The sequence below is a fragment of the Sycon ciliatum genome, chromosome 4 (assembly GCF_964019385.1).
Source record: "Sycon ciliatum chromosome 4, ocSycCili1.1, whole genome shotgun sequence".
In the NCBI taxonomy this organism is placed as follows: domain Eukaryota; kingdom Metazoa; phylum Porifera; class Calcarea; order Leucosolenida; family Sycettidae; genus Sycon; species Sycon ciliatum.
Window position 1 is genome coordinate 21,915,512 of NC_088646.1, and position 26,928 is coordinate 21,942,439.

General features: G+C 50.2%; 1 protein-coding gene and 1 non-coding gene across 2 annotated transcripts in view; both read left to right on the forward strand.

Annotated features, from left to right (window-relative positions):
• The window catches only part of LOC135815033 (dynein axonemal heavy chain 6-like), a 109,281-nt gene that overhangs the window by 43,746 nt on the left and 38,607 nt on the right, over positions 1 to 26,928 (forward strand). Inside the window, exons 20-46 of the mRNA XM_065328258.1 lie at positions 9,840 to 9,944; positions 10,332 to 10,450; positions 10,723 to 10,797; positions 11,121 to 11,208; positions 11,541 to 11,788; positions 12,141 to 12,378; positions 12,673 to 12,726; positions 13,150 to 13,295; positions 13,906 to 13,974; positions 14,774 to 14,960; positions 15,081 to 15,157; positions 15,396 to 15,570; positions 16,095 to 16,218; positions 16,840 to 17,036; positions 17,222 to 17,752; positions 18,208 to 18,270; positions 18,726 to 19,082; positions 19,407 to 20,150; positions 20,412 to 20,531; positions 20,887 to 20,963; positions 21,220 to 21,436; positions 22,090 to 22,260; positions 22,482 to 22,655; positions 23,031 to 23,120; positions 23,639 to 23,839; positions 24,277 to 24,543; positions 26,011 to 26,220. Coding sequence (XP_065184330.1) covers positions 9,840 to 9,944; positions 10,332 to 10,450; positions 10,723 to 10,797; positions 11,121 to 11,208; positions 11,541 to 11,788; positions 12,141 to 12,378; positions 12,673 to 12,726; positions 13,150 to 13,295; positions 13,906 to 13,974; positions 14,774 to 14,960; positions 15,081 to 15,157; positions 15,396 to 15,570; positions 16,095 to 16,218; positions 16,840 to 17,036; positions 17,222 to 17,752; positions 18,208 to 18,270; positions 18,726 to 19,082; positions 19,407 to 20,150; positions 20,412 to 20,531; positions 20,887 to 20,963; positions 21,220 to 21,436; positions 22,090 to 22,260; positions 22,482 to 22,655; positions 23,031 to 23,120; positions 23,639 to 23,839; positions 24,277 to 24,543; positions 26,011 to 26,220 — 5,124 coding nt within the window. The remainder of the gene's footprint in view (positions 1 to 9,839; positions 9,945 to 10,331; positions 10,451 to 10,722; positions 10,798 to 11,120; positions 11,209 to 11,540; positions 11,789 to 12,140; positions 12,379 to 12,672; positions 12,727 to 13,149; positions 13,296 to 13,905; positions 13,975 to 14,773; positions 14,961 to 15,080; positions 15,158 to 15,395; positions 15,571 to 16,094; positions 16,219 to 16,839; positions 17,037 to 17,221; positions 17,753 to 18,207; positions 18,271 to 18,725; positions 19,083 to 19,406; positions 20,151 to 20,411; positions 20,532 to 20,886; positions 20,964 to 21,219; positions 21,437 to 22,089; positions 22,261 to 22,481; positions 22,656 to 23,030; positions 23,121 to 23,638; positions 23,840 to 24,276; positions 24,544 to 26,010; positions 26,221 to 26,928) is intronic.
• Trnap-ugg (transfer RNA proline (anticodon UGG)) lies at positions 24,922 to 24,993 on the forward strand. The gene has a single exon. It is a non-coding gene; the product is annotated as a tRNA-Pro (tRNA).

Genomic DNA, 26,928 nt, shown 5'->3' on the forward strand with positions numbered 1-26,928 from the left:
GTGGTCGCTAGTCACGGTGGTCTTTAGTTACCGGTTTTACTGTACTATGTAAATTCACTATTAAATTGAGAGAAGGACTCTAAGGAAACCTGGTTTTAGTGAAAAGTACAAGAAGCAGAAGACGGAGACCACGCAAGCATCACACAATGAATGTACACACAGTAGTTAACCCGACTGCTGCATGGACGATAAGTGCTGCGAATAGTGATCATGCGCCCTGGCCTGGGTAGCTCGCTTGGCTAATTGAAAGTCTGCCGACCTGGGCCACATTATGTTGCTAAGGCATGCACAACCCCAGTCACAGCGCGCAAGTTGGTTGAGTTTGGCCGTCAGGAGGCCAGCGCAAGGTATCCGGGGCGCGGGTCTGATTCCAGCGAGGGGCAATGTGGTACCCCGCAGCGCAAGGGTAGCGTGATACCCTAAGCCAGCGTGCGTGCTGCATGAGTAGCGTGATACTCGCTGAGCGCTTTTGCTGTTGCCTAGCAACGCGTTTCTGTCTTTCCTGGGCCCCCAACGCATGTTGGGTGGCCCTGCGCATGACTGCACGTTGTCATAGCAACCTTGGAAACCTCAAGCCGGTTACCAACAAGCTAGGAATCAGACCAAGCCGCCGAATGCCCCCGCCGGCCCCCGGCGCTTCATTGCAATTGAATTAATATTTGTCCAGAATAGTGAGCTAGGACAGATCAAGAGGCGTGGGTGGGAGGGAGAAATTGCAAAACAGTTGGATGCACGCAGCAGCACAGCTAGCAAGAGAAAGAGCCGTGGATGGGTTTGTTCCTGTTTTTGATGGCTGTGGCCATCCGTTGGCCCAGCGGTCTCGTGTGAGTACGGTGTTTGTTCGTGCTGCCAGCTCGCGCCCGGCATTTGTTTGCGCTGGCAGCTCGGGCCCGGTGCGCGAGTGAAACCGAACCGTGACAAAGGCTTTCGCTCTTTAGTGCTATTGACTGGCTTTTCATACGATGCCTATTGATGTCTAGAGACATGCTGTCTAGCCTTCCCCTAGTACGCATTCACGGGGCTTTGTTGAAGTTCGTGCCGTGAACTGCCAAAGGGAACTGTTTGAATGGTGCTGGGGCGAGTGCGACATTACGGCGTCCCTGCAGCCGGCCTAATCGCGTTTGTCGCCACAACCGATTTTAACCCGACTGCTGCATGGACGATAAGTGCTGCGAATAGTGATCATGCGCCCTGGCCTGGGTAGCTCGCTTGGCTAATTGAAAGTCTGCCGACCTGGGCCACATTATGTTGCTAAGGCATGCACAACCCCAGTCACAGCGCGCAAGTTGGTTGAGTTTGGCCGTCAGGAGGCCAGCGCAAGGTATCCGGGGCGCGGGTCTGATTCCAGCGAGGGGCAATGTGGTACCCCGCAGCGCAAGGGTAGCGTGATACCCTAAGCCAGCGTGCGTGCTGCATGAGTAGCGTGATACTCGCTGAGCGCTTTTGCTGTTGCCTAGCAACGCGTTTCTGTCTTTCCTGGGCCCCCAACGCATGTTGGGTGGCCCTGCGCATGACTGCACGTTGTCATAGCAACCTTGGAAACCTCAAGCCGGTTACCAACAAGCTAGGAATCAGACCAAGCCGCCGAATGCCCCCAAATTCCGCGTTGGTCAGCCGAATGACCTTAGTGTGGTATTCAAGCGCTTCAGCTACATGTACGTAGTTCAAATGCGTGCCCTTCGCATGTTTGTTTTCCCTTAGTGACACCGAGAAGGGTTTGAATCGCATGTAGTCGGAGCGTGCGTGCACACATGGGGTGTCCCACACCGCCATGGCATGGGGTGTCCCACACCGCCATGGCATGGGGTGTCCCACACCGCCATGGCATGGGGTGTCCCACACCGCCAGGGTCTGGGGTGTCCCACACCGCCATAGCATGGGGTGTCCCACACCGCTAGGTGGGAGCTATAGCACAGCAACAGAGTGGTGCAGATAACTTATCATAAGTATCAGAGGCGTGCGTGCACAGTCAGTGCTAGAACGTGAGTGCATACGTCCGCGAATGGGCGTACCAGCGTGTGCGCAGCGTGTGTACCTGCATGCATGCTTGTGCGGTGTCAGACTGTGGGTGCGTGTACGCGTGCATGCATGTGTGTGTGCATGCGTGGGTGTGTGTGCGTGCGTGTGTATGTGTCTGCAGGTGCGTGTATGTGGGTGTGGCTGTGCGCGCTTGCGCGCCTGCGGACGGCGAACAGTTACTTTCCACAGCGTACATAGTTCTTGTAGCAGGCACTTCGCCATCTGCCGAGTTTCATGATCTCGGATTCGGTGAAGCCGCTCATTGCTCCTGTGGTTGCGGCTCCGGCTCTGAGGCCGTGCAGTGAATACTGGATAGGTGGGTACCCTGCGCTGCTCAGGAGCTGACGGATTAGACGGGTGAGTCTTGGTGCAGTTAGGAACTTGCCACAGCTGTCAACGAACAGTGGTCTATTGGGCAGGTTGGGGCGTCTTGATAGATAGGTATGCATGGCTTTGACCGGGCAAACCGTTGAGTTGGTGGTTGTGAGCCGGACGGAGTGACCCTTGCCGAGTTGGTCGGTCTTGGACTTCTTGATTGTGACCTGTATTGCCTGCGGCGTGATGGAGAGGTCTTCTGTTCGGAGGCCACCGTCTGACATGGTCGTGGCGGTTGTGGAAGTGTACTCACTTGCCCGGAGACACGCAAAGAAGCCCAGGCAAATAGCTGCCCATACCATGGCTCGGTCGGTCGCGTTGAGGTTAGACCGTATCAGGGCCCTGCGCATAGCTGCCATGTGGGGCAGGAGGATTGGCTTACTGGCGTTTTTAGTTCGGTTGGCCTGTGCACGTGCCACTCCTTGAACTGCGAGGTCCACTCTTCGCGACGAGAGATCTTTGCCGTTTTCTTTGGCAATTGCCCGGATCGCCGACACATACAGGCGGACGGTTGACGCGGCATGTTGACGCGCCAGGTAGGCTACAAACGCCAGCATGATGGTGTCTGTAATCACCTTGGTGCCGACTAGTTGGCAGAATTGGTGCAGTCGTTTCCAGGCTGTCGCGTATGTGGCACGTGTGGACGCTGACAGGCCTAGCCACTGGTAGGCCTGACCCTCCAACATCAGAGGGAGTAGGTGCTCTCGGGCACCGGAGATGGCGTGTCTTCTGCTGTGGGTGCCAGTCGGCGAAATCGGGCCATCTGAAACCGAGACAGAGAGTCAGCAATCGCATTGTCAGTGCCGGGGATGTGGGAGACTATGACGTGAAAGTTGTGTCGGGCAGCAATGGCAAACAAAGTGCGTACCAGCGCCATTAAGTCGGGGCACTTTGTGCGTGAGCGGAGCCAGATGTCGCATACGCTACGGTTGTCGCAGTGGAAGCGGATGCGCTTCAGATGCAGCTGCGGTGCCCATGTGGATGCTGCGGCCACGATGGCAAAGAGCTCCATCCACGCGATGGATCTCTGGGATTGGTGCCTCTGCCACCGGTGTTGGAGCCACCGGCCGGCGAAGAAAGCACCATAGCCGATGGCTCTAGATGCGTCCGTGTAGAGGTCCATATCGGCGGCGGCTGACCACGTGGGTTCTAGGAAGAAGGCGACGCCATTCCAGGCAGGGAGGAAGTCAAGCCACCACTGGATGTCTGCTTTGGCGTCTTCTGTGATTCTGATGTAATCGTGTGGATGCGGGACCGTCGTGCTGAGATCAATGAGGCGGCGCAGAAACATGCGGCCCGCAGGGACCGCCTTGCAGGCAAAGCTGAGGTGACCTATCAGGGACAACAATTCAGGCTTGCGGGCGGTAGGGCGGGTATGTTGCCAAGCCTTGAGGGCAATGAGAAGGTCTTCTAACTTGTCGGATGGGAGGCGGATTTCGAAGCGCTCTGTGTCCAGCATGACACCGAGGAATGTCAGGGTTGTACTAGGGCCTTCCACCTTTTTTGGATTGACCGGGAAGCCTAAGTCGTGGCAGGCTACCAGGGCACGGTCGAGCTGGTGCTGTGCGCCGATAGAGTCCGTCGCTCCACCAAGGTAGTCGTCTAAGTAGTGGATGACTGGGGCTACGTCGAAGTTGTGCGACATGACCCACTGGAGGGCGTCTGCGACTTTGTTAAACAGCGACGGTGATGAGCGAAGGCCGAAGGGTAGGCATTTGTCCACGTAATATTGCCCGCGCCAGAACAGGCATAATAGTTCCCAGTCCTCTTTCCGTACTGGACAAATGCGAAATGCGTCTTGGAGGTCGACCTTCCACAGATGGCAGCCACGGCCTAGGGACCGTGCGAGATTTACGCCGTCGTCGACCGAACAGTACTGTACAGAGAATTTGTCGACAGGGATACCATCGTTCACTGAGTGGCCCTGTGGTGCTGACAGATGCATAATCAAGCGCCATTTTTGCACCGACCGTGACTTCTTGGGAACCACACCCAAACCGGAGACCTGTGTAAGTGTGAAGGGGGGCTCTTGGTAGGGACCGGCCATGCGACCTGCGGCAATTTCACGACCGATGGCAGCATCGACAATGTCAGGGTGCTCAATCGCTGATTTGAGATTACGAGAGACTCGGAAGGTACGGGGACCAGCAAACCCAATATCGAACCCGTAAGACAAAGAATGTATTACGAATGAGGCAAAAGCCGGATCAGGATGCTGACACAAAGCGTCCTGCAGGTAAGAAACGTTAATGGGGGTTACAGGCGTGTGCAAATGGATTGGCTCGTGAGCGAGGGTGCGTGTAGGAGAGATGTGAGCAGCTGGGCAGAGTGTGTGAGTGCTATTGGCCTGGGTGAGTGTAGAGTTACCGGTGAGTGACTGGAGTGACCGAGTCTCCAAGCTGGGCAACTGCGAGCTATTGGTCGCGGCTGGCGGCGGCTGGCTTTCCTGGGCATGACTTGGCGGGGTGGCTGCCAAAGCATGTGCTGCACTGGTGGCCGTAGCGACAGGCTGCGCGTTGGCAGCGGCCTTGGTTGTAGTCGCGGCAGACAGCTGGGGCGTTTGGGTGAGCGGTAGCCCCTGACCGCTGTGCCGGAAAGGGGCGTTTGGCTGCTGGCCCGTCAGACAGTGAAGCTAGGCTACGGGCGCGGGGGCAGCGAACTGTTAAATGACCTTGCCGGTTGCAGTGACGGCAGGGAGGCAGGATGGAGTTTGTAAACCACTCCGACCAGAGTTCCGGATCTGACGTGGCAAGGCTAGATTTGCTGCGTGCAGCTCTTGCACGGAACGACATGTCGAAGCCAGACCACGCACCGAATGTATAGCGTGCGGCCGCTTTCACGATTGTGCTTTGGTACTTGAATAATTCCGGACCTCTGCCGGGGTCGTGGTGGAGGGCTACTTGGGCGAAGGCTGAGAACGCCTCCAACCACGATGTCAAGTCTACAACTTTCTTTAGACGGGATGACGACGACATGGCAGATGGCACAAGGGTGATGTGGTCCCCCGTCCCCTGCAGGGTGAACCCACTGTCCGGACCCATGCTCGTATCAAAAGCCAGCTCTCCCAGTACCCTACCAAAATCAACGTACTCACGTTTGATAATCTTGTCCGTGAGATGGTCGCTGAGGGCAGGTAATGGGATGGATGGTGGACGCTCTGGGGCGAGCAAATCGCCGTCCAGGAAGAGACTCTCCTGGTCTGGTCTTAGTGCTGAAGCCAGTGAAGGCTGGACATATTCAGGCTCAGAGTCAGGCACCACAACATCACCAGAGACTGGACCAGCCCGCTGTGCTGCTGTTGCTGCTGCTACAGTTGGCTGTGCATGTGGAGGTACCACCGGTAGACCCATCGAAGTTGTCAATGACGTCATGCAGGACGCCACTGCATCTTGCACGACCCGAGAGATCTCGGCAGATTGCTGCGACGTGAACGCGGGCGACGAGTCAGGCTGGGTCGCGGCCGCGGGGCTTTGAGTGGCCGGGACTGCAGGACTAGCCCGCCGACGCGTGGTCTTTTTTGCGACCTGGCTCGTAGACTTAGCTTTGTTTCTTGCCTGGGCCGACAAATGCTCATGCAGACGGCTCACCTGGGCTCTAAAATTGCCTGAGCAAGAAAGCCCCAGTTCTCGCAGTCGAGTTTCAACTCCGTCGACTTTGAGTTGGCGGAGATCGGAAAGTGATGGCACGGAGCTCATGGTGACGGCTCAGGATCTCCTGCGACTGCGGAACTTTAGAAATTTCAAATCTCGCCGAGTAATTGCAACAAGGAAGAAAGAAATTGCAAAACAGTTGGATGCACGCAGCAGCACAGCTAGCAAGAGGGTGGTAAACCTGGTTTTAGTGAAAAGTACAAGAAGCAGAAGACGGAGACCACGCAAGCATCACACAATGAATGTACACACAGTAGTTGTGAGGTCAGGCGAAAATTGAATTTTGGAAAACCCTATCAAATTGGGTATCTACTGAACGCTTGGTAGGGCGTCAGGAGTTCAAATCTTAAATATGGGCTGAGGTAGAGCAGGTGGAAGAGAGTTACGGGTGTTATAAGGAGCCAGACTACGTGATTTTTTGTCGAATGTACGCGTGGGAGCTTGAAAAGTGGCACCTGGCACTCGGGGTGCAAAGTCGCGATGCAGCGTGCATGATGTAATCCCGCGTGTCATGTGCGTGTACTTTGCTATGCTAGCTACAGCTACAGCTCAGCTCAGCTCAGCTGTGCACAAGTGCCTACCACGTACTTACTACTTTTGCAGTTTTTACTTTTGGGGACTGGGAGTCGTTGAACTACTTTGAAATCAATGAAGTCTTTGAAGATGATTGAGCTGATTTGAAGAAGATATTGAATGCTCTTTTGAACTAAGTAAACTAATAATTCAAACTTAGCTCCACGGAAAATGCTTGACATTTTGGCCGTAACCTGCTGGTGCTACTGTGACATCGCACTTGGAGTAAACTGACTAGTTCAGATGTTTAGCAGGGGAGGGAATAATTGTCTTCAAGGATCTGCAGTAGTAATACTAGTATTTGCTGTGAACCACTACTGCAGTGCAGTACTGGTGTATGGAGATTTTTGAGATCTAGTGACAAGTTAGTGGCAGCGGGAGTGGTGGATGCGGGAGGAAGCGCTTTCTCAAGTTTCTGTAGGTGGTTAGTACTAAGTTGCGAGCTAATTCTGACTACAGATTATACGTTTGACAGCTCTGGATGACAAATTAATCTTTGTTCACATACATGTTGTATGTACAAGAAATTCCTACTCCCAATCTTCAAAGCCTTGTCGTAACAGACCTGATTATGTAGATAATCATAACAGTCACTTTTCACTCACATAGCAACCGGGTTGTACATGGGGTAGTGGTCTACCAGAATGTACTCACGATACTCTACGAGGAATACAAGACCACGATGGCAGGTGGGGGAGAGTTGCGCAGTGGAAGAGCAGCAGAGCACGACAGAAAAATGGTGAGTGAAAAATACGTTTTTTACACTCTTTCGCTACGCTCAGCCGTGAAAAAACAACACATTCATCAAAGATTGGGAGGTGTCAACCTTCACCGTCAGATGAGTCGGAGGAGGCAGAGGAAGCAGTTGCTGACTCTGGCCAGGATGCTGCTGCGCTCAGTGCCATTAACCTTTGCAGGTTGCCTTGCATGGTGTCAAGGGGCAGGGCCTTACCACCTTTAGAAAGCATGAACAAGCACCGGTCCGCAGATTGCTTCATAACAAGCACCGGTCCGCAGATTGCTTCATAACGCGCTCACGGAACCGCAACTGGGTGCTGAGTGCCTCCCGCTTCTTGGTGATGGTGGGCAAGGTAGAATTATAATTCTGGGCCAAGTCATTGTGCTGAACCCAGAGGCCACCACAAGACGACAGTGCCAGTGTTGCCCGCTGTACTTGCTGTGCGCAGCACTCAGATTTCCCGTTCTTGGCTGCCTGTGTAGCGTGGCCCAAGTGGTTGGGTACACAACAACAACAACCAACAAGTCTCACCAGAGCAAGGAGAAGTTACTTGTAGTCTTGAAGAATGATGAATGATCTTTCTGGTTAGAAACAAAGATTTATATATGTGCAAAGACTCAAGACTGTTCAGCTTTCACATAGAAACGAGCAATGGTTTGGACCAATCAGCAGACAGAGGGATGGCACAGATTCGGCCAATCAGAAGACATCTAAAGTATGGGAAAAAGTGAAGAAAAAAGGAAAGTTTCTCGAAAAGATAGGTTCAAACCTCAAATGCAAAGAATACTTATTTCAGGTTTTAACTCACCAAGCTATAATGACACAGGTACTAGATTGAAGAATCTGCATTCTCTATACCTGCTTTTCCACTAGTTTCTTCTTCCGGCACTCGGAAATTGCTTGACGCCTCTGGCGTGCCAGGTTCTTGTGTTCACCGACCAAGTTTCGGGCTGCCCGAAGGATGCCGGTCTTCTCTTTGGCTGACTTCGCGCCCAGTCACTGGATTTTCCGATTGTTGCCCATCATGATTAGAGCTTCGACGGTTAATGTCGTCGCATTAGGCTTTTCCCGCAGAAATCTGTCCATTTGCACGAAGTCACGTTCCAAAATCACATTCGTTTTCGGAAGTGAGGCAGTCTCAGCAGCATCGACTGCTCGGGAGGCACCAGTGAGGTATTGCGCCCACTCACGAGTCATGTATGTGTGGACGGCTGTGCACAGCAGCTGGAGCAGGTCCTTGGTCCCTTGGTCTCTGGCGGAGGGCGTCACGAGAGAGGTGAAGACTTCACAGCCCCTGTTGACATGCACATCCGGGAACGGCACAGCACTTCCATCCAGCAAGTCAGCCAAACGTGTTGCGACGTCTTGATACATTTTAAAGGGGAAGTTAACCCCTTCCTCCTTCCTCCGGTGCTTCTCTTTTACTCGGTTCAGCGATGAAAGTAGTGCAGCTACTTCTTGCCTAGGGAACTCTGACCTAGCTAGTCCATGAAGGTCCATCAACCACTTATATGATTGTTCATTGCCAATTTTTTCTGGTGTGGCGAGTTTGACTAAATCCAATACTAATCCATTGCAAACCACAACTGTTGGCAAAGGGTACCCATCTTTAAAATCGTTCATACATACATTTGGACACAACTTTGCAAGGAAGTCATAGCCTTCCAAATCAGTACTTGTACTAGTACCTGAGCTGGCTGAGGCTGAAGGAGAAGTAGCCATTGCCTTGCTTTCCCACAAGCTTCGAGTACGAATACACACCAGCCGCAAGGAAATCTACATCAAACTGGCTACGGTTTGCTTGCTTCGGTTGCTTTTATCTTGCTTGTCCATGGCCCCATGCTCGACATGGTGATCCAGCACACCAGTAAGGAGTCATTATCACAAAACGATCCCACACGCCAGTTACTGAGTCAGGAGCCATATCACAAAACGATCCTCCAGGCTCCACTGCCACTGGCTCCACGCTTGATCATAGCTATACCAGTTCGGAGTCGCCTACTGCTACGCCAATGAAAGTTGGTAGTCCAAAGGATTAGGGGGGTGCTGAGCACGATGCGGCAACAACCTAAGGCGTAACAAGAGGCGCAAGAGCCGAAACCCGCCCTCGTATATTGGTAAAAAGCGCGAGACAGCGTGTCGACGGAGAAACGTCTGGACGTCGCACCAACGGGTGGAGGCATTGCTCCATATCCTTACCAAAGGACTAGAAAGTTGAAATCGCCCAAAGAGCAAAGAGACTGCACAAACGAAGTTCAAACGCAGGTCAGTTTTGTATGTCTCCCGTAAAAATCGAAAATGGAGTCAGGTCTCTGTGCCATTACATCATCGATTTTCAATGGGCCAAGCGTGACATAGAAGTCCTTGAACTGGGAATGTGCCTGACCTTGCTAACAGTAGAGTTTCCCATCCATCAGTGATTCACATTTTGGTGGCTAAGCTGTGTGCATTTCTCTGTGCTTTGTGTGCGTATTATCACCCAGGACTACTTGGAGACGAAGAGGATGGGATTTCCCCGCTTCTTCTTTCTCAGTGACGAAGAGCTCACAGCTCTTCTGGCCAATGTGAAGAACCCTCAGGCTGTGGAGGTAATCATTAGAGGGGGGGGGGGGGGGGGGAGGGGGGAGGGAGAACAGAAGTGGAGAAAGAAAGAATTGTGTGTGTGTGTGTGTGTGTGCGCGTGCGCGTGTGTGTGTGTTTCATCACAATAAGCTGGGCTGTCGGATCCGGTCAGTGGGTCCCCACATTTTTCCCAGCCTTAGTCATGCAGCAACCAATGTAAAAAATGTGCCCGGAATGCATTTTCACTTTCCTCGGCTTGGCGCACATTTTCAGTAGGTGTAGCTCAACTCCCGCCAGCCTGAAAAACGGATTCGCCTTTTTGTTCACACTATCTACTGTTGTATTCTTGTTTCTTACCAGAGCTTGGTCCGCCATTGTTCTGTGATTTTGTATTTTCAATCGTCCTTCACCAGGTCCACCTTAGGAAGTGTTTCTTCAACGTCCGCGACTTCATGTGGGTGCAAGTGGCTGGAGGAAACCTTCTTGTTGGTGGAGCTACTTCACACGAAGGGGAAATACTCAAGCTGGAGTGGTAATTTCTAGTATTAGGAATAGTGATACCTCCAGTTCTGTTCTCTGGTTTGTTCCAGTTGAACTATGATTTCTGGCTGATATAGAGGGGAACGATTTTCTCCAAAGCTTGAACTGAGTGCACTTTGTTTCGGCACATGTTTGTGTATTGTGTCTCTTCTCGAGGGGATACCCCTATCATGTGTAATGCACGTGGCTACGCAGTATTGTGCGATTTGTTTCTTTATGTGTGCACGCGTTCTTTACTGCAATGTCTCACTGTGCTGTGTGCAGTGAGTTACTGGCTCGGGGCGAAGTCACAGGCTGGATGGAGAGGCTGAGCCGAACACTACGCCTAGCAGTGAGCAAGTAAGCAAAGCATTGCTGCAGCAAGTCAGTACAGTACAGTGAACTGCTATAGCTCCGGAACAAAATTATTTTTAAAACAAGACAAAATCCCTCAAATCTGAATGCTCTGTGTCCATGCCGTCTGGTGCATCACTCGATCTTTCTGATGTTCCAGTGAACAACTTACTTGTGCTGATGTGTCTGTTCCAAGGATATGGGTATAGCGTGCATGTACGACTCGTAGAGGCCATTACTGCATTGGTAGCACACTTGCAATGTCAGTCGAGGTCCCTGGAAATGTTTCGTGGCAGTCACTGCAAGCCGTCTTGTTTTTCGTTTTTCAGAGGTGTTGCCACGGCAATTCAGACGTTTGAAATGGAACCTACAATGGAGTACCTCGAAGGCAATCTTTCTCAGGCTGTGACTGTAGCTGTAAGTTCTGCACTTTGTCATTTGACAAAATCAAGTTTATATCCTGCCGTGAGTCTAGAACTGCCACTGGCAGGATCTGCGTAGTCTTCATTGAACACACCACACTTGACCAACCTCGCTTGCTCTTGCTCTATCTCTCACCCCCCCCCCCCCCCGCCGGGCCTTCCCATCTCATCTTTTCTTCGTCCTTCTCCCCAATATAGACCGTTTTGTCTGACATTTGGTTCAATATGTGTTGGTGACCACTAATTTCAGTCAATCTTATGTATTGTTTATTGTGGGCAGGATTCTATACATACATTGTCTTATTCTGCTGTTGCTGATGCTGCTAGTGCCAAGTGCAATGGGCACGTGCAGTGGAGCCAGTGCTCGGTGAGGCTAATGTCGACCGCATGAAGGCTCTCAAGTCCCAGTGGCGACAGCGCCTGGTGCAGCTATCGGAGCTCGTCCTCAACGACATGAAGCCAAACCATCGCAACACCCTGACCAATCTCATTACGGTGGAGGTGCACCTGCGCGATGTCATCAAGAGCTTGATCAGCGAGGCGCAACTCGGAGAGCAGCGGTTCCTTTGGGAGAGGTGAGTTACCAATCATCACTGTGCCACACACTCAGTATAGTAGTTACCAATCAGCACTGCGAGGAGAAACTCACTACATTGTACCATTATCAATTTTCCACTGCTCCTGTCACTGTACCAGCCTGAGTGAAATTGCTTGGTGTAATTATCCGGTCCTTAATGAGTCCAGCGCTCTCCCTCTCCCTCTCCCTCTCCCTCTCCCTCTCCCTCTCCCTCCCTCTCCCTCTCCCTCTCCCCTCCCCCTCTCCCCTCCCTCTCCCTCCCCCTCCCTCTCCCTCTCCCTCTCCCTTACAACTGCTCTCCCTCTCATGTGTTGATGGTTATACATGTATTGATTGTTGTTGCCTCACAGAACACTCAAGTATGACTACTCGCTATCTGCTGAGAAAACCGACCTGGCTCTGTGTCAGTGGCGAACCGCAGTGCGTTATTGCATGGAGTTTGTTGGTGCTGCTCCTGGACTTGTGATCACCCCGCTGACAGACAGATGCTTCTTGACCATGATGATGGCACTGAAGCAGAACCTTGGTGGCGCACCGTCGGGCCCTGCCGGAACAGGCAAGACGGAAAGTGTGAAGGAGCTTGCAAAGGTAAGCGGACATGAGTGTTAATAGCTTGGATTGCTCGTTTGTAAACTGTGTCATGTATCTGATCAACTCCACTGTAGAAAGGAACTGAACAAATAAGTTCTTTTCCCGACCACTGAAATATGGCCATACATGTAGGTGCAAGCCCTCAGGACTGTTTAGTTGAAACCATCCTGTCTAGAGAGGAGTTATCTCTACCCAATCAGGCCTCTACCCAATCAGGCCTCTACCCAATCAGGCCTCTACCCAATGCTCCTTTCAACGTGCCTTCTACATGTATGCTTGTGATCATTTCAGGCAGCTGGCAAGTACTGTGTCGTGTTCAACTGCTCTGAGGAACTGGACTATAGTGTAAGTGCATAGGTATTCACGGAATGCATTCACGGTGATGCGCATTCTTCAATAGCAATGTTTCAATGCTTTTTGTCAAAATTTGGATACATACGCAGTAGTCGCAGGATGCTGTCTCCTTTGCCAGGATCTAATTCATTTGCACTCTGCACCATGCCGTAGTCCTGTTTTGGCTTCGCTGGGCACAATGTTATGGTCAAAGTGGCCCGTGAAATGGTCAGTTTTGACTGCAGGTACAAGAGCTGCTGTTGACATGTTGTTTCTATGAGCTTGGCATAGCAAAGGCTGTGCTTCTCACATGCACATCCCCTCCCTCTCTCATACTTATCATCAATCTCCGGAGAGAACAGACTAATTATCACCCACAGACTAGACCACTTGTTTCACTTGCCCTGTCTGCTTATCTGCCTGGTAACTGTGTAGATGCTCGGTGGCTGGTTCTCCGGTATGGTGCAAACCGGCGCCTGGCTCTGCATGGACGAGTTCAACCGCATTGAGCTCGAAGTACTGTCCGTCGTCTCAACAATGCTTCGTGCCATCAAGGTGGCCAAGCAATGCCGCTATACGAGGTAAGCTTGTGAGCGACATGAGCTCCTAAATGCCAGGAGTCCTAGTTGGAAGTCATTAAGATACCCTGCTTTAGGACAAACACACCTCATCTAGAAACCCTATTTGCTTCTGATCAGGGTTACCAATGTGTGTGCCGCCAAACTGCGATGTTTACAGGGACAAACTGATGGAGGGATTCATTAAAACAGCTAATCGATTTGGTGATAAATCTAGAACCATGATGACGCTTTTGAGCCCTGAAAATCAGCCACAAACAGAATGTCTGACACAGGCTGATATCTAAGACGGGTACCATTTCGCTATAGTAATTGCACACTGAGATGCGTTTGAACACTACATGAAACTTTATTGAAACTATTGACTTCACTACGATGCCAGTTATCAAGTGTTTGCAGTGTCGACATCATTCCGGGATGAATTGTCGGTGCTAACATTAAACAGCCAGAAACGGGTGCTGTTCCCTGGGAGGAGGGGCAGAGCTGCTTTCACAACTTATCCTTTGGTGAGTTATTGGAACATTGAATTGAAGTCAAACAGCACTTTAAGTTTCCCGGTAATGCTCTAAGAATCCTGTGTTTTGTGTTGCTTTCCCCATGTTCACGTGTTTAGATTCCTGTTCAATGGCAGTGACATTGAACTGGATCTTTCATCGGCATTCTTTGTTACCAACAACCCAGGGTAAGCAATCAATATGATAGGAGACAGGGTAGACAGATGAGAGAGAGAGAGAATGGGGGGGGGGGGCTCATCTTTAGAACTCCCCTCCCCCTGTGCCTACTCCTCCCCACTTTTTGGTGCACTGAAGTGTCGCTAAAGCCGAGACCTCAGGTCGGCGGAGATGCTCCAGTTTCACCACCACAGTTGTGTCTGCAGCCACCTATCATGCAGTGTTCTGTTCTCGAGGTTCGTAGCTTCTCGTAAAAAGAAAAGAAAGAAAAAAGGCAGCAACTGGATGTAAGCTGGTTCCTGCTGGTTGGTAATATGTCTACTTCTCCGGTATGGGTGGTGTGGTACTACATGTACTTGGCAGCAGTTGTTTTCGTGTATGTATGTGTCACTGTGCTGTACATTGGCAATCTGGTATTAGAAATACTGACACTAACATGTATTCTGGTATCAGGAATACCTCCACTTGCGTGTACATGTATTACGTAGAGCAGAGCACATGAATTGGTTCGGTGTTGTAATTTGACGTGTGTTGAATTCGAGGTAGAGAATCGGCAGAGGGCAGCAAGTTTAGAGAAGGGTGGACCTACTGTAACCTACGGCCTATAGTAACTTTAACACAGCTCTGCAATGGATTTGCAGAGCTTTCCTGAGCTCTTCACACCTCTTACATAGCTTTGCTCATTATAGATGATTGAGTGACAACCAGCATGTTGAGCAGGTGGAGCTATTGTCTATGGTATTTGTCAGTCCCTGCTCCAGTTCTCCATGCGGGTTAAATATGCTGTTTATGTTTACTGCTTGCCCCCAGGTATCGCGGTCGCGTGGAACTGCCGCAGAATCTGAAGGAGTACTTCCGACCGATCGCAATGACAGTACCCGACGCCGGCTCCATCATGGAAGTCGTGCTGTTCTCTGTCGGTTTCCGCAGTGCTCCCGCTCTGGCCAAGAAGGTGGTCAAGCTGTATGACTCCGCAGCAGCGGCCTTCTCCAAGGCGGTAAGACCACGATAGCTGTACTCAAGATCATGATTGTGTGTGTGCTGGTTGTTGCAGGGTTTACTACATTTCTCCTTTCTTCGATAAAACCTGGCATGTGTGTTGGTTTCGTTGTCGCAGCAACACTATGACTTCGGTCTCCGTGCTATTAAGTCAATGCTGATGGTAGCGGGCAAGAAGAAGCAGGAGTTTCTCAGGTATGTGAACAGGCACTGTGCTGGAAAATCGCCAGCAGGCATGTTCTAAGCTGGGTTAATTATGAATTGAACGATGGTTTGCATTTCCGCTTATGCACAATGTGCTGGTGCGTGCTCGTGTATTCCCGCTGAGGGCAAGAAAACCAACAGAAGGTCAATGTAACTAATTATGTTACTAGAGCATTGACCTATGGTCTGCACATCTTCTGTCCATGCACATGTCCATGCGAACATGTAGGTCGGGACAGAAAGTCTCTTCTCTCTCAGCACTGGAGGCGCAGATCATTGTGGATGCGTTGCATGAGACAAATCAGTCGAAGCTCATCGCGGCAGATATGCCCACGTTCTCCTCGCTGGTGACGGCTCTCTTTCCCAAGACCACAGTGTCACCGTCCACTAGTGGCCTGCTGGAGGTGAGCCATGTGTGTGTGGGGGGGGGGGGGGGGGGAGAGAGGTGATGTGTGTGTGTGTGTGTGTGTGTACGTGTGTGCGTGTGCGTGGGTGTGTGTGTGTGTGTGTGTGGTGTGTGTGCGTGCACACACGTGCTGGCATGCACATGTGAGTGTGTGTGCAATGGTGTTTGAACTTTGCCTTCTGCCAATGAACACACATATACACCCACATTGCAGGGAGGAAGTAGCGAGTATGCCATCTTTGGGCACATGCAGGATTTTGGTCACGATGTAGGAGTTTGTGCATTTAAGACAACTTGTTTGGCAACCACGGTCAATGGCTTTTTGTATTGTAACCATAGCATGTCTAGGCAACTACCCGTGTTGGAATTGAAATGGTTAGCAAATTCCAGTATACTTCAAGGTCGTTCAGAGGACATTAGACATTTGATAATGCTGGCTTCACAGTACACGTATTGTGTTGTGTCGAATCCTTTGACATTGCTGTTGCCTTCCGGGCTGTGTTGCTGTATTGATGTGCGCAGCATGCTCTGCTGAGTTCTATTCGCGCTCTTGATCTTGTCGAGGACGGCAAGCAGTTGGCAAAGGCACTGCAGCTGCACAACACCATGCACGTCAGGCACGGTCTGATGTTGATAGGTCCCGCCGGTACGTACATGTGTGTGTGTGTGTGTGTGTGTGTGTGTGTGTGTGTGTGTGTGTGTATGTGCGCGTGTGTGTGTGTGTGTGTGTGTGTGTGTGTGTGTGTGTGTGTGTGTGTGTATGTGCGTGTGTGTGTGCATGTGCAAAAGCATGCCCTTATGTGTGGCAAGTTACTGGGAAAGTGCATCTCGTGTATAGGGATACCTCTTTACTGATGTCTTGTGTGTGGCAGCATATGGAGCAATGTCTAGCTAGGCTGACCTCACTACCTGTGTGTTTGATGCTACTTGCTCTGCGAGTCAACTTGTAGTGATCATACCTACTTAGATACTTGGTTTAGCTTTGGTATAGTTGTACAATCAGCACTGCTAAGATCACATGATAACTGGAAGGTCTTGTTTGCCCTACACACAGCTTAGAAGGTTCTCACACCAGTGTTGGTATACGGATGGACCCAAATTATTAAAACTAGAGGTGGAACAATTATGCCGATTACTTGTCACTTACTTTTCAGGGTCGTACTCGATACTCGTTAACAGTTGAAAAGCGTGGTGGATATAACCCACTGGTGGATGAAGTTGGTACGTTCTACATGCATCTTCCATTTGGCTATTCTCTTGTCATCAGGTGGAGGCAAATCTACCATTTTGAAAGTCTTGGCCGGGGCACTGGATAAAGTCATGTCTGTGCGTGCCAGGCTGCTAGATGCCCTGCTCTCAAAGCATAAAGCACACCGCAAGACTACCAAGCTGGACTACTTGGACGACGCCAATCGGCCCGATGAGTTTGTCCTGCCATCCGACATCAAGAGGACATCGACAAAGGTGTGGATCTTGTGTTCCCTATTGTGAAACCATTGTTGCTTGTATGATAGTGTCAAGTCTCAGGAACCTGCTTAGTAGTAGTAACCATGCCTGTGGACAATCATCATTTGCAAATTTGGAGAGGGCTGATTCACAAATTTGCATCTGAAATCTGCGTTTGTGTGGCTGTGCTTTGTACTTGACAGAGACGCTACAAGGGCATAGACTGTGCCACTGTGCATCCCAAGTGCATGTCCATCAAGGACCTGTACGGTGCAGCGGACAAGTCCAGAACGGTGGTATGCGATGGACTTGTCACGCGTGTTGTGCGCTTGTTTGAACAGCAGCTCAGCCAGGCTGCCAAGGTTTACCTACCCTACGAGAAAGAGCAAGAAGAGAAAGCTGCCAGAAATCCCGGCAGGAGGGACGGCGGGGGTTCGCGTAAAACTACAGCGCAATCCACCGCAGGTTCCGTCAGCGGCGAACATTCCACCGAGGAGTACATGGAGTTTGATAAGAGTGTTGCCCCGTACGGCTGGCGCTGGCTAGTCCTCGACGGCCCGGTAGACAGTAGTTGGATTGAGAATCTCAACACAACCCTGGATGACACCAAGATGCTGTCGCTGGCCAGCGGTGAACGCATCTACCTGGTGCCCGGCATGCGGATTATTTTTGAGGTGGATGACCTGGAGAACGCCTCACCGGCCACGATCAGCCGCTGTGGCATGGTCTACGTGGTGAGTTGTACGTTTTTGTCGGACGTGTACGTGTACATTTCTGTCTGTCCATGTTGGATGCCATGTGGCTGATTTCTCAGTAACAAACAGGTCGCAAGTTAGATTATGCAAGGTTGACCGCTTACATGTCCATCTCCACGTACACACGTACACCGTAGTCAGACAATGAAGGAATACAATAGTGCACATGTTCTCCGTGCCACTGCGCTGCATTTTCTTCAGCACTGCAGTGTACTGTCCATGCGTGTGGCTTGTGCAGTGCATCACAGCATTAGCAGTGCCGCAGCAAAGAAGAATATTACATTTGTGTTGGTGCCATTATGATCCCTTCTTGGTCACATTGAGGATGGCGGCGTTCCAGTGTACATGCATGCGGAAAATTCAGTCTGACCGAGCCTCATGCGAACCGTGATTTATTTCTATTTTGGGGGGCATGTTGCATGTGTTTGGTGCAGGACTCTGGTGAGTTGGACTGGAGGATTCTTGTCAGGAAATGGCTTCAGTCTTTGCCCAAATCGGTAAGCATACATTGTGGACTGGAGTGTACATGGGGGTAGGTATGGGTAGCCTCTGTCGCTTGTCTCTCGTAGTCTCACGCATGTCCATACGACACAGCTATGCAGTTGTGCATAGCACTACGTCATCATATACAACTGTTATGGATCGGGCCACTCCTGTTGATGCTAGAATTACACCAGCTCTGCAGCTCTACAGTGTTCTTATTGATGTCAGACCTCTGTCTTTCTCCACTTGAGCACCATGTCGCACTCCACCCACTAGAGGATGAATGGATGTTATTATTATCAGCCTTTTTGCGTTGACTTGGCTAGTCTTCGCTTAAGCCAAATGGAATGAAGAATGAGGAACGAGCGGGGTCAATGACCTGCTAATATGCATGCAACAGCAGAATAGGAAACAAAGGAATACAATATTCCAAAACATGAATGGATGTGGCTCTCCTTTTGTTGCACAGCTGACGGACGACGACCGCAAGCAGCTGAACGGCTTGTTTGAAGCGGTGGTGGACAGCGGCATTACACTGGTTGAGCGTTACAAGCACGTCATGCCTGTTACCATGACAACGACAGGCCTGATAACAACGCTGATGGCACTTCTCTCAGGGTTCCTGGAGTACGTCGAGAGCCACGGAGGCTACGCTACTAATGCTCCTGCCGAGCCCAAGACCAAACGCCAGTCAAAGTGGAAGGCTAGAGTGCAGAAGGCCAAGATTGTGACCATCCTCTCGCACTCCTTAGATGCCCGAATGGCGTTGATCGGCAGAATGTTTGCAATGGCGTATGTCTGGTCTTTTGGCACTGTCTTTCAGCAGGTAAGTTTTATCTGTGCTGGGGACTCCCCTGCTCCGGTTCCAATTAGGCAGTACTACTACTTCCTGGTTCCAATCTCCTGTTCTCATGAACAAACTTACCTGTGACCTGTGCATGGGGATTATTCCCCTGCACATGTAAATTTTACTGAGGTTCCAAGCTCCTGTTTATAGCATGAACAAGCGCATACACATGTACTTATGCTATTGTTTCATGGCTCAGTGGGCTATTGAAGTCAGTGTTTTCTATAATGGTTTATGTCGTTGCTACATGGCTTTCTTCACTCTGTGTGCTGTGTGTTGGGGTTGCCTGCACTGCTGGTCTAGGATGTTGAGGTTGAGACGACCAACCTGGGTAGTGGACCGATGCCCCTCAGCAACTTGCCTGTGATATTTGACATGCACGTGCGGAATCGCCTCAGTGGCTCACCGCCACTTGGCGTGCGTTTCCCACCACAACCATCACGCCTGATTGATTATGTGCTTGATTTCGACTTGGGCCAGTTTATCAAGTGGAACGAATACATTCCGGAGATGGACTGCACCAAGCTGCCAACGTACGATCCTCTCGCGGGCAAGGTCTTCAACACGCACAACTTCTTCGACACTCTCTTCGCGGACACGCGCATTCTAGACAACCTGTTGCTGGCCACGCCCGAGACGGCGCGCACGGCCGTCATCGTGGCCCTGTTGCTGCGGCAACGGAGATCTGTGCTGCTCACCGGCGAGCCTGGCTCTGGCAAGAGCATGCTGCTGCAGCGCTGCATGGCGCGCTTCTGCACGGTCTCGGACGGCTTTGACGGTCACCAGAACCTGGTAGAATCCTACCTGAGCCACAGTAACTACCGTATGGTACACGCACTGCGAGCTACCATCGCACCGGAGCCCACGCTGGAGGTGAAGGACGATGACGCTTCGGACGACGAACCATCGGGTCCCAGTGCTTCCTGGATTTCAAACATCGCCCACTGTACATTGAGCACAACGCCGAGTACTCTGCGGCAGCGCTGGATGCGGTCCGTCGTCAAGAAGCAGAGAAAGGTCTACGTGCCGCCGGCAGGAAAGCAGCGCGTGAGTACAGCCAAGTGCTAAGCGTGCACTTGCGTGTGTTGCTTTTAGTAGAGTTTGGTGTGTGACCTCTCTCATCATTCTTATTGTACAGTCATGTAGAGTCATGATGTGTTTCTTTCAGGTACCTCTCCAAACTGGTACCCGCATACGCTGCATAAGAAGCATGCTCGACTAGAATTGCATAACATGTATTTGGACAGTGGAACGTGTTTTACTGCTGTTTTTACCTGCGCTCGGTCTTCCGTGTCTGTGCGTGTATAGTTGCTCCTAGCCGTGGAGGACCTGCACATTCCCGAGCCGTCCAGCAGTGGTTTGGTGACAGAAACCGTGCGACAGTACCTGGACACCGGTACCATCTATGACAGACGAAGCAACTGGATGGTAAGATTGTGCTTGTTGCTTATCGCAGCGAAGGTAGTTACTTAGGTCTACAGTGTGAGGCAGCTTGGCGGGAGGCGTTTGGATTGCCTCAGCCATACCATGACATTTCATGAATTGTGTGAACCAGTTATCAGGATGGTGCCATGAATGGCCTTACGCGCTAGTGAAACACATTGGCATACAAGAAACCAACACCTGTCTTAAGTTTATACCGATCCTGTCAGCAATGGGAATGTGGCCAGCTTTAGGGGAAATGACAAAAAAATACCGTGGCAAAGATAAGTGCGCATTGCGGTGGCGCGGAGGAAGTACATTGTGCGTGTGTGATCCTCTCCATGTGTTGTGCCCCATGCAGATGCTGGAAGACTGTGCTGTGGTGGCCACGTGTAAATCCCATGCAAAGCTATCTCCACGTCTCTTACGTCACTTCTGGTAAGCTCCCCGGATATTGCTCATCTGCAAATATCTTTACTAACCACTATTCCTTTTAGGAGACTTCCACTTCTCAACTCCAAACTCCAAAAACTGTCTCTTCACTGCGATTAAAATTAAAATTAAGATTTACATTACACCAAATTTTTGGGCCTGGCCCATCATCAGGTTAATGAATGGAGTTTGCGGACAATTAGAAAAGTTTAACCACTATTGCGCAATGTTCTCTCACTGTGATGTTCCCATGCTCATACAGTTCAGTTCATCTCCGGGGTCTGGACACGAAAACACTACAGGGCTTGTACGCCTGCATCCTGCGATTGCAGTGGGCGGACAAGTTCTCTTTGGAGCTGATGAACTTGGTCCCAACACTGGTCAACGGCGTTGTGTACGTGTGCGAGCGAATCCAAAAGGAGCTGCACCCCACGCCATCCAGACCGCACTACATTTTTGACTCTCGAGACATCAACAAGGTACGTGTGTGCTCATGTCAGGAGATACATACAGATACTGACTATTTGTACATGTACTTCTATTTATTGTACGGACATGTACATCTATCCAGTTTTGAGAGATCGTAAATACATTGTCCATGATTGTGAAGTAGGGTTTTTAGCTCAACCATAATCATACTGTTTTGCAATGTTCTATTCGGAAGTTCATATCCTCCCAACAGTGTGGCTCTTCCAGTAATGGAATTGTAAATCTTTCAACTGTTACCACCCGCAAACACCACAGTCGGACAGGCTGGTAATTACGTACGCCCAGGGGACTGAGGGCGAACGTTCACGTCATTTTGTTTGTTCCAATAAATGCAACCATCACACTTCCTGCGATGCAATCTCGTACACATGGTACAGAGTGGATGTCTAACCCCAGTCAACTTGCGTGCTTTTGTCAGTCTCAGATCAGTACAGCGCGGACAGTGATGTGGGCACGCCGGAGTGTCCGCATTTCTTATTTCACAGGTGGCCGCACTTTCAAGTGCCCGCACCTACTAAAATGTACACCAAAATCAATGGGATTGCAACGGAATGCCCTCGCTTTACAAGTGTCTGTTTTTCTCGGGTGCCCGCAGGGACAGGTTTGACTTATGTGCGTGTGTCCATTGGCCCCTTGCTGACAGGCTGTCCTTGGATTACGGTGTGCCACCTCCTCAATCATGGACAACAGGGAATCGGCCATCAAGCTGTTGTCCTTTGCCCTGCGCTGCACGTTCCGTGACCGGATCAATGATCACCTGGATCTAAAGAAGTTCACAGAGATTCATGATGACATGTTACGTGTCATTTTTGAAGTAAGGCAAATAAAGAGCGTGTGCATGTTCAGGGTGAATGCAGGGACTTCAACTGGCCTCATGTTTTGAATCATGTGAACTGCTTACTATACTACTGCTTCATCATCATATTATTATAGGTGGCCATGCGCCTATTATAAACATGGATAACTAGCTGCATGTAAACTGCGCACTATCCATTTACTTTTACATCACTCTCGTGCTTCTGCTCTTCCTTTCAGATGGTATTGGTTGTCCGCGAATCATTTCTGCGTGATGAGAGGGTGGTTACGGACCTTCTAGATGCTGCGCTAAGTCCACCTCCTCGCAACCTGGCCACGGTTGCAGATCCCACTGTGCTGAATGTCGCACTGAAACAATGCCAAGAGCAGTACAACTTGACCAAGGGAGTACAGGTAAGAGTGGCGAACCAATGGCAGAAGTCACATAATGCCGCATAGTGTCACTTAGTTGGCTGCAGCCAAGCCTCCGAATATTGAAGATAGTGTCACATAGTGTCATGGCATTGCACAGTCAGTGCCTGGATGGAACCTTCTCCTGGCTGGTGCTACATTAGTAACTGTACTCGGAATGAATGAAGGGGTATATCTACAGCAGTGATCGGTGAAATGGAATTGGCGTTGTGTTGGAAATCTAACAGTTAATACTCACCGTGCAGCGATTTCTGTCATGTAATTTGATCAATGCAGCACCAAAGCCAAGGGTCAATTAGCCAAGTGTTGCACCTATCGATTGAAAATGAGCTTCTTTGCATGCTGTCTTGTCTTCAGCCCTTGACGCTCGTATTCTTTGACACCATCTCGAGGCATGTTGTACGTCTGTCTCGCGCTATGAATCAGCCTGGAGGCCATGCCGTTCTGGTACGTCTTGGTCAACTGCTGGCCTCCAGCATGGTGACGGTGCTTGCCCTGTTAGCATCTCCTAGATATCGCTTTGGACATGTCTATGTATGTGTAGGTGTGTGTGTGTGTGTGTGTGTGTGTGTGTGTGTGTGTGTGTGTGTGTGTGTGTGTGGCGCACGTCCAGTTGTGGTGGTGGTGGTGGTGGCAGCAATGGCGGCGGTTTCGTGTCTCTGTGTGTGGGGTGTCGGGAGATTGGTAGAAGACGGATATGAGTGCTATTTTCATGAATGCTTTGTTAGTGCATCAAGCTATCAATAGCTCTAGCATTCAGGACTACCAATATAGTGTATACTGCCAGAACACTGTGTCAACCACTGGCTGCGTTTCACCTCATCATCAGCTTAGCTGTACATGCCGGGGGTGGAGGGGGGGGGGTGTAATCAGCGGAACTATCACTGTATCAGTTTGAAGGCATCCACGGATGTTGTATATGACTATTGTTGAGTGGCCACTGATTGCTATTCATCTGTGCTTAGATTGGATTGGTGGGCACAGGCAGGGCATCGGTAGCGCGGCTTGTAGCACTAATGGACCACCTGGAGTGGAGTGAAGTCAGCGGCAGCGGTACCGGTGACATGCAGGCCGCATTCAAGACCTGCTACCGAGACGCAGTGCGACGTGCTGTCGGCGAGGATAAGGGCACAATGATCTTTGTATCCACTGCACAGCTCTCCAAGGTAGGACCCCTGGCAGAACTGCCCTGACCAGGTTTTCGACCGTGCGGCGCTGTTGCTATGTATGTTTTCCTAAAATCACAGTCCATTTAAGTTGGCATACAGTAATGCCTTGTGCCGAAGAACTGGGGAGGGGGGGGGGGTCAGAGTTGTAGTCTACGCCATACGCCTATGAATAATTCACGTATTCACGTATTTGTACATACGAGTATTCTGCGCCTGGTAAAATCTAGCCTGTTCTCCGATGTATCGTTCTTCGGCACCCTGCAGCACGTGTTCCTTTTTGGCCAGTAATGCATACATGACATTGTACACAGTTTGGTTCTCAAGGTGCGCTTAGGTAGCGGCCATGGCAGCCGTGCTGACTCCTCAGATCCTCGCCTCAGTGCACACCCTCACATACTTTGCCAACGTTTTGCTGTCATGATTTCCTTTCCCAGTCTCAGCTCAGTCACTTGGACGCCGTCACCACAGTGATGCAGCATGGTTGGCTGCCGGGCATAATTGAGCACTTGGAAGCCGAGGCACTAGTGCAAGCCGCAGAGCGACGTAGCCATCAGCCCTGGCAGACAAAGAGGCCCGCCAGTGGCCATCAGCCCAGGCAGACAAAGAGGCCCGCTAGTGGCCATCAGCCCTCGCAAACAAAGAGGCCCGCCAGTAGCAAGTCTATGACAGCAGAACCTGACCATGAGGAAAAGTTGAAGGAGGTGAGACGACACTTTGACGAAACTTGCAAATGACGAATGTGAATACTGATGTAATGTAATTTGTAGCTTTTCGGTAGCAATGTCGTAACTAGCCTATGGGTTCATTGGAAGGGAAAGGATTTGGGAAGAGTTTCTGAGCACCATTGGTAAGCAACTCCGCAGAAAAGTATGTAAAGATTTAACTTTATTTTTTCAATGGAAAAGGTAAAAAGAAAAGGTAAGTCTCTCATATCATAGGCGGGTTTGAGCGACAGTCACACGAACTTAGAGATCAATTTGATCCAGGGTGTTTCTCCATACTTGTAATTGCAGCCATTGTTTGCAATGTATGAGAGATGTATAGTCATGACTTTGCAGCAACTAAAGAAGCATGTGGTTGGCCTGTTGGTCTAGGGGTATGATTCTCGCTTTGGGTGCGAGAGGTCCCGGGTTCAAATCCCGGACAGGCCCATTTTTTTTAAGAATCCTCAAAATCCCGAAGTGTGCACTCGTTTTCTGCCAATACAGTCAGACCTCGTTTATCCGGTCCTCGTTTATCCGGATCCCTCGCCATCCGGAAGAAAATCGCTGGTTACCGATGTGCAGCATATGTTATGCATACAACATAACCGGACCTCGCGATCCGCATACCGGTGCATGATTTTGTGTACAAACTGGTTAAAATGTGTACAAAATGCTTCGTCGTATCCGGTTGCATGTGGCTGGCTAGCGCTTGCAGAAGCTAGTATCAAGGAGTTGTACAAGCAAATGAGGTCCTTGACCTGCTGGGTGTGTGCGGACAGCACTCAGTTGCATGCACTTGTCATTTTCTCGCTTGTTTTACATAATGCTAGTTGTACTGCATAGGACCTGTCTACATGTACATGTATGTATGATGTCACTGCTTTTGACATGCCACATGCATGTACAGTATGTGCGTTCAGTTATCCGGTTACCTCGCCTATCCGGATATTTTTGTGGAAAACAGATGTGTGCGGTTAAGCGAGGTCTGACTGTACAAGTGTTTGAGCTTTTGGAGGTATTGTTTGATGCCATCGGGCTTCTCATCATTTGCCGTTGAATTGCTGCCATACCTTTTATTCGCAGAAACGAATTGTTTCAGCCAAGTTTAGGACTCGGTCTATTTTTGTGCTTTTGAAATAGTAAGCAATGTCCTTTACTTGTCATAGATCCCTGCGTTGTGCAGAGTGCATACTATCGCCACAATGTCCGGTCTCTGTCTTTCAAAATGTTCAGGAGTTTTTATGTTGAAATCTCCGTGTTTGCGGGTATGTCGGTCGTGATGAAGCTTGTTACTGCCACCCACGCATGTTGCTAGCTAACGTATGCACTTTTGGTTCATTTTGCAACTACTTCCGAAGTAATTGGGTAATTTTATTTACGGTAACTTTTAAGAGGTGTCTATTTGCCCATCTAGTTCAGTGAAGTGATGATCTGCCCGCTTCGTCTTTATTATTCTTCCCACAGTGTGCCATGCGCCATATTCACATAGTGGTAGCGGTAAGCTCCGCCGGCCAGCTGTTTCGTCAAGTCTGCCTATCACACCCGCAGCTACTGACTTCAGCCCTGTCGGTGAACTGGTTTGAACGGTGGGACGACATGGCATTGTTACGTGTTGCCTTTGAAGGCCTGAAAGACATGCAGGTGCCGATGGTCACCGATGAGGGCACACTGAAGGTAAGTTATGTGTCACAATTCATCTCGTGTAGTGATCTACTACAGTGCATTTCAAAACTATAGACGCGTAGGGTTTTTGAAATATTTCAAATTTGGCTGGAACTTTTTGAGAATAGTTTTCGGAATATTGCTCAGGATCGCTCCACAATTACTCTCATATAGTTTCTAAAGGATTGGATAACAGACGCCCAATTTGGAAAAAATTATGCACAAAGTGATCACAGATTTTATGTGGTATAGATGCTGGCATAACGGTTTTTGCCTAGGTACGCGTCTATAGTTTTGAAATGGACTGTAGCATTCTACGACTCGTAGTACATGTATAGCTACTTATGAGATTGCTGTTCTGTACCAAAAAAACGGAAAGCAAAAAGTCAGCGCCCAACGTGGGGCTCGAACCCACGACCCTGAGTCTCATGCTCTACCGACTGAGCTAGCCGGGCTACCTGCTGATGTGTATTAGGTTACATAAGAAGTATTTTCTTGCGTCGAGTATTATCAAACCATAGCACGTCAAGAAATGGAGTGGTATACCTAGGCCCTTCAGTTACGTGATCTGAGCTGTCAGATTTTGCTAAGGCCCCTTGCACACTACATAGAAAATCCCATTTTTGTTGCGTTCCTGTAAAAGTTACCATGCAAACGGTCTGCTTTTCGCGGGAAACCTAAAATGTTGCGCAAACGTATTCAGCAAACTCCAGACGGGTA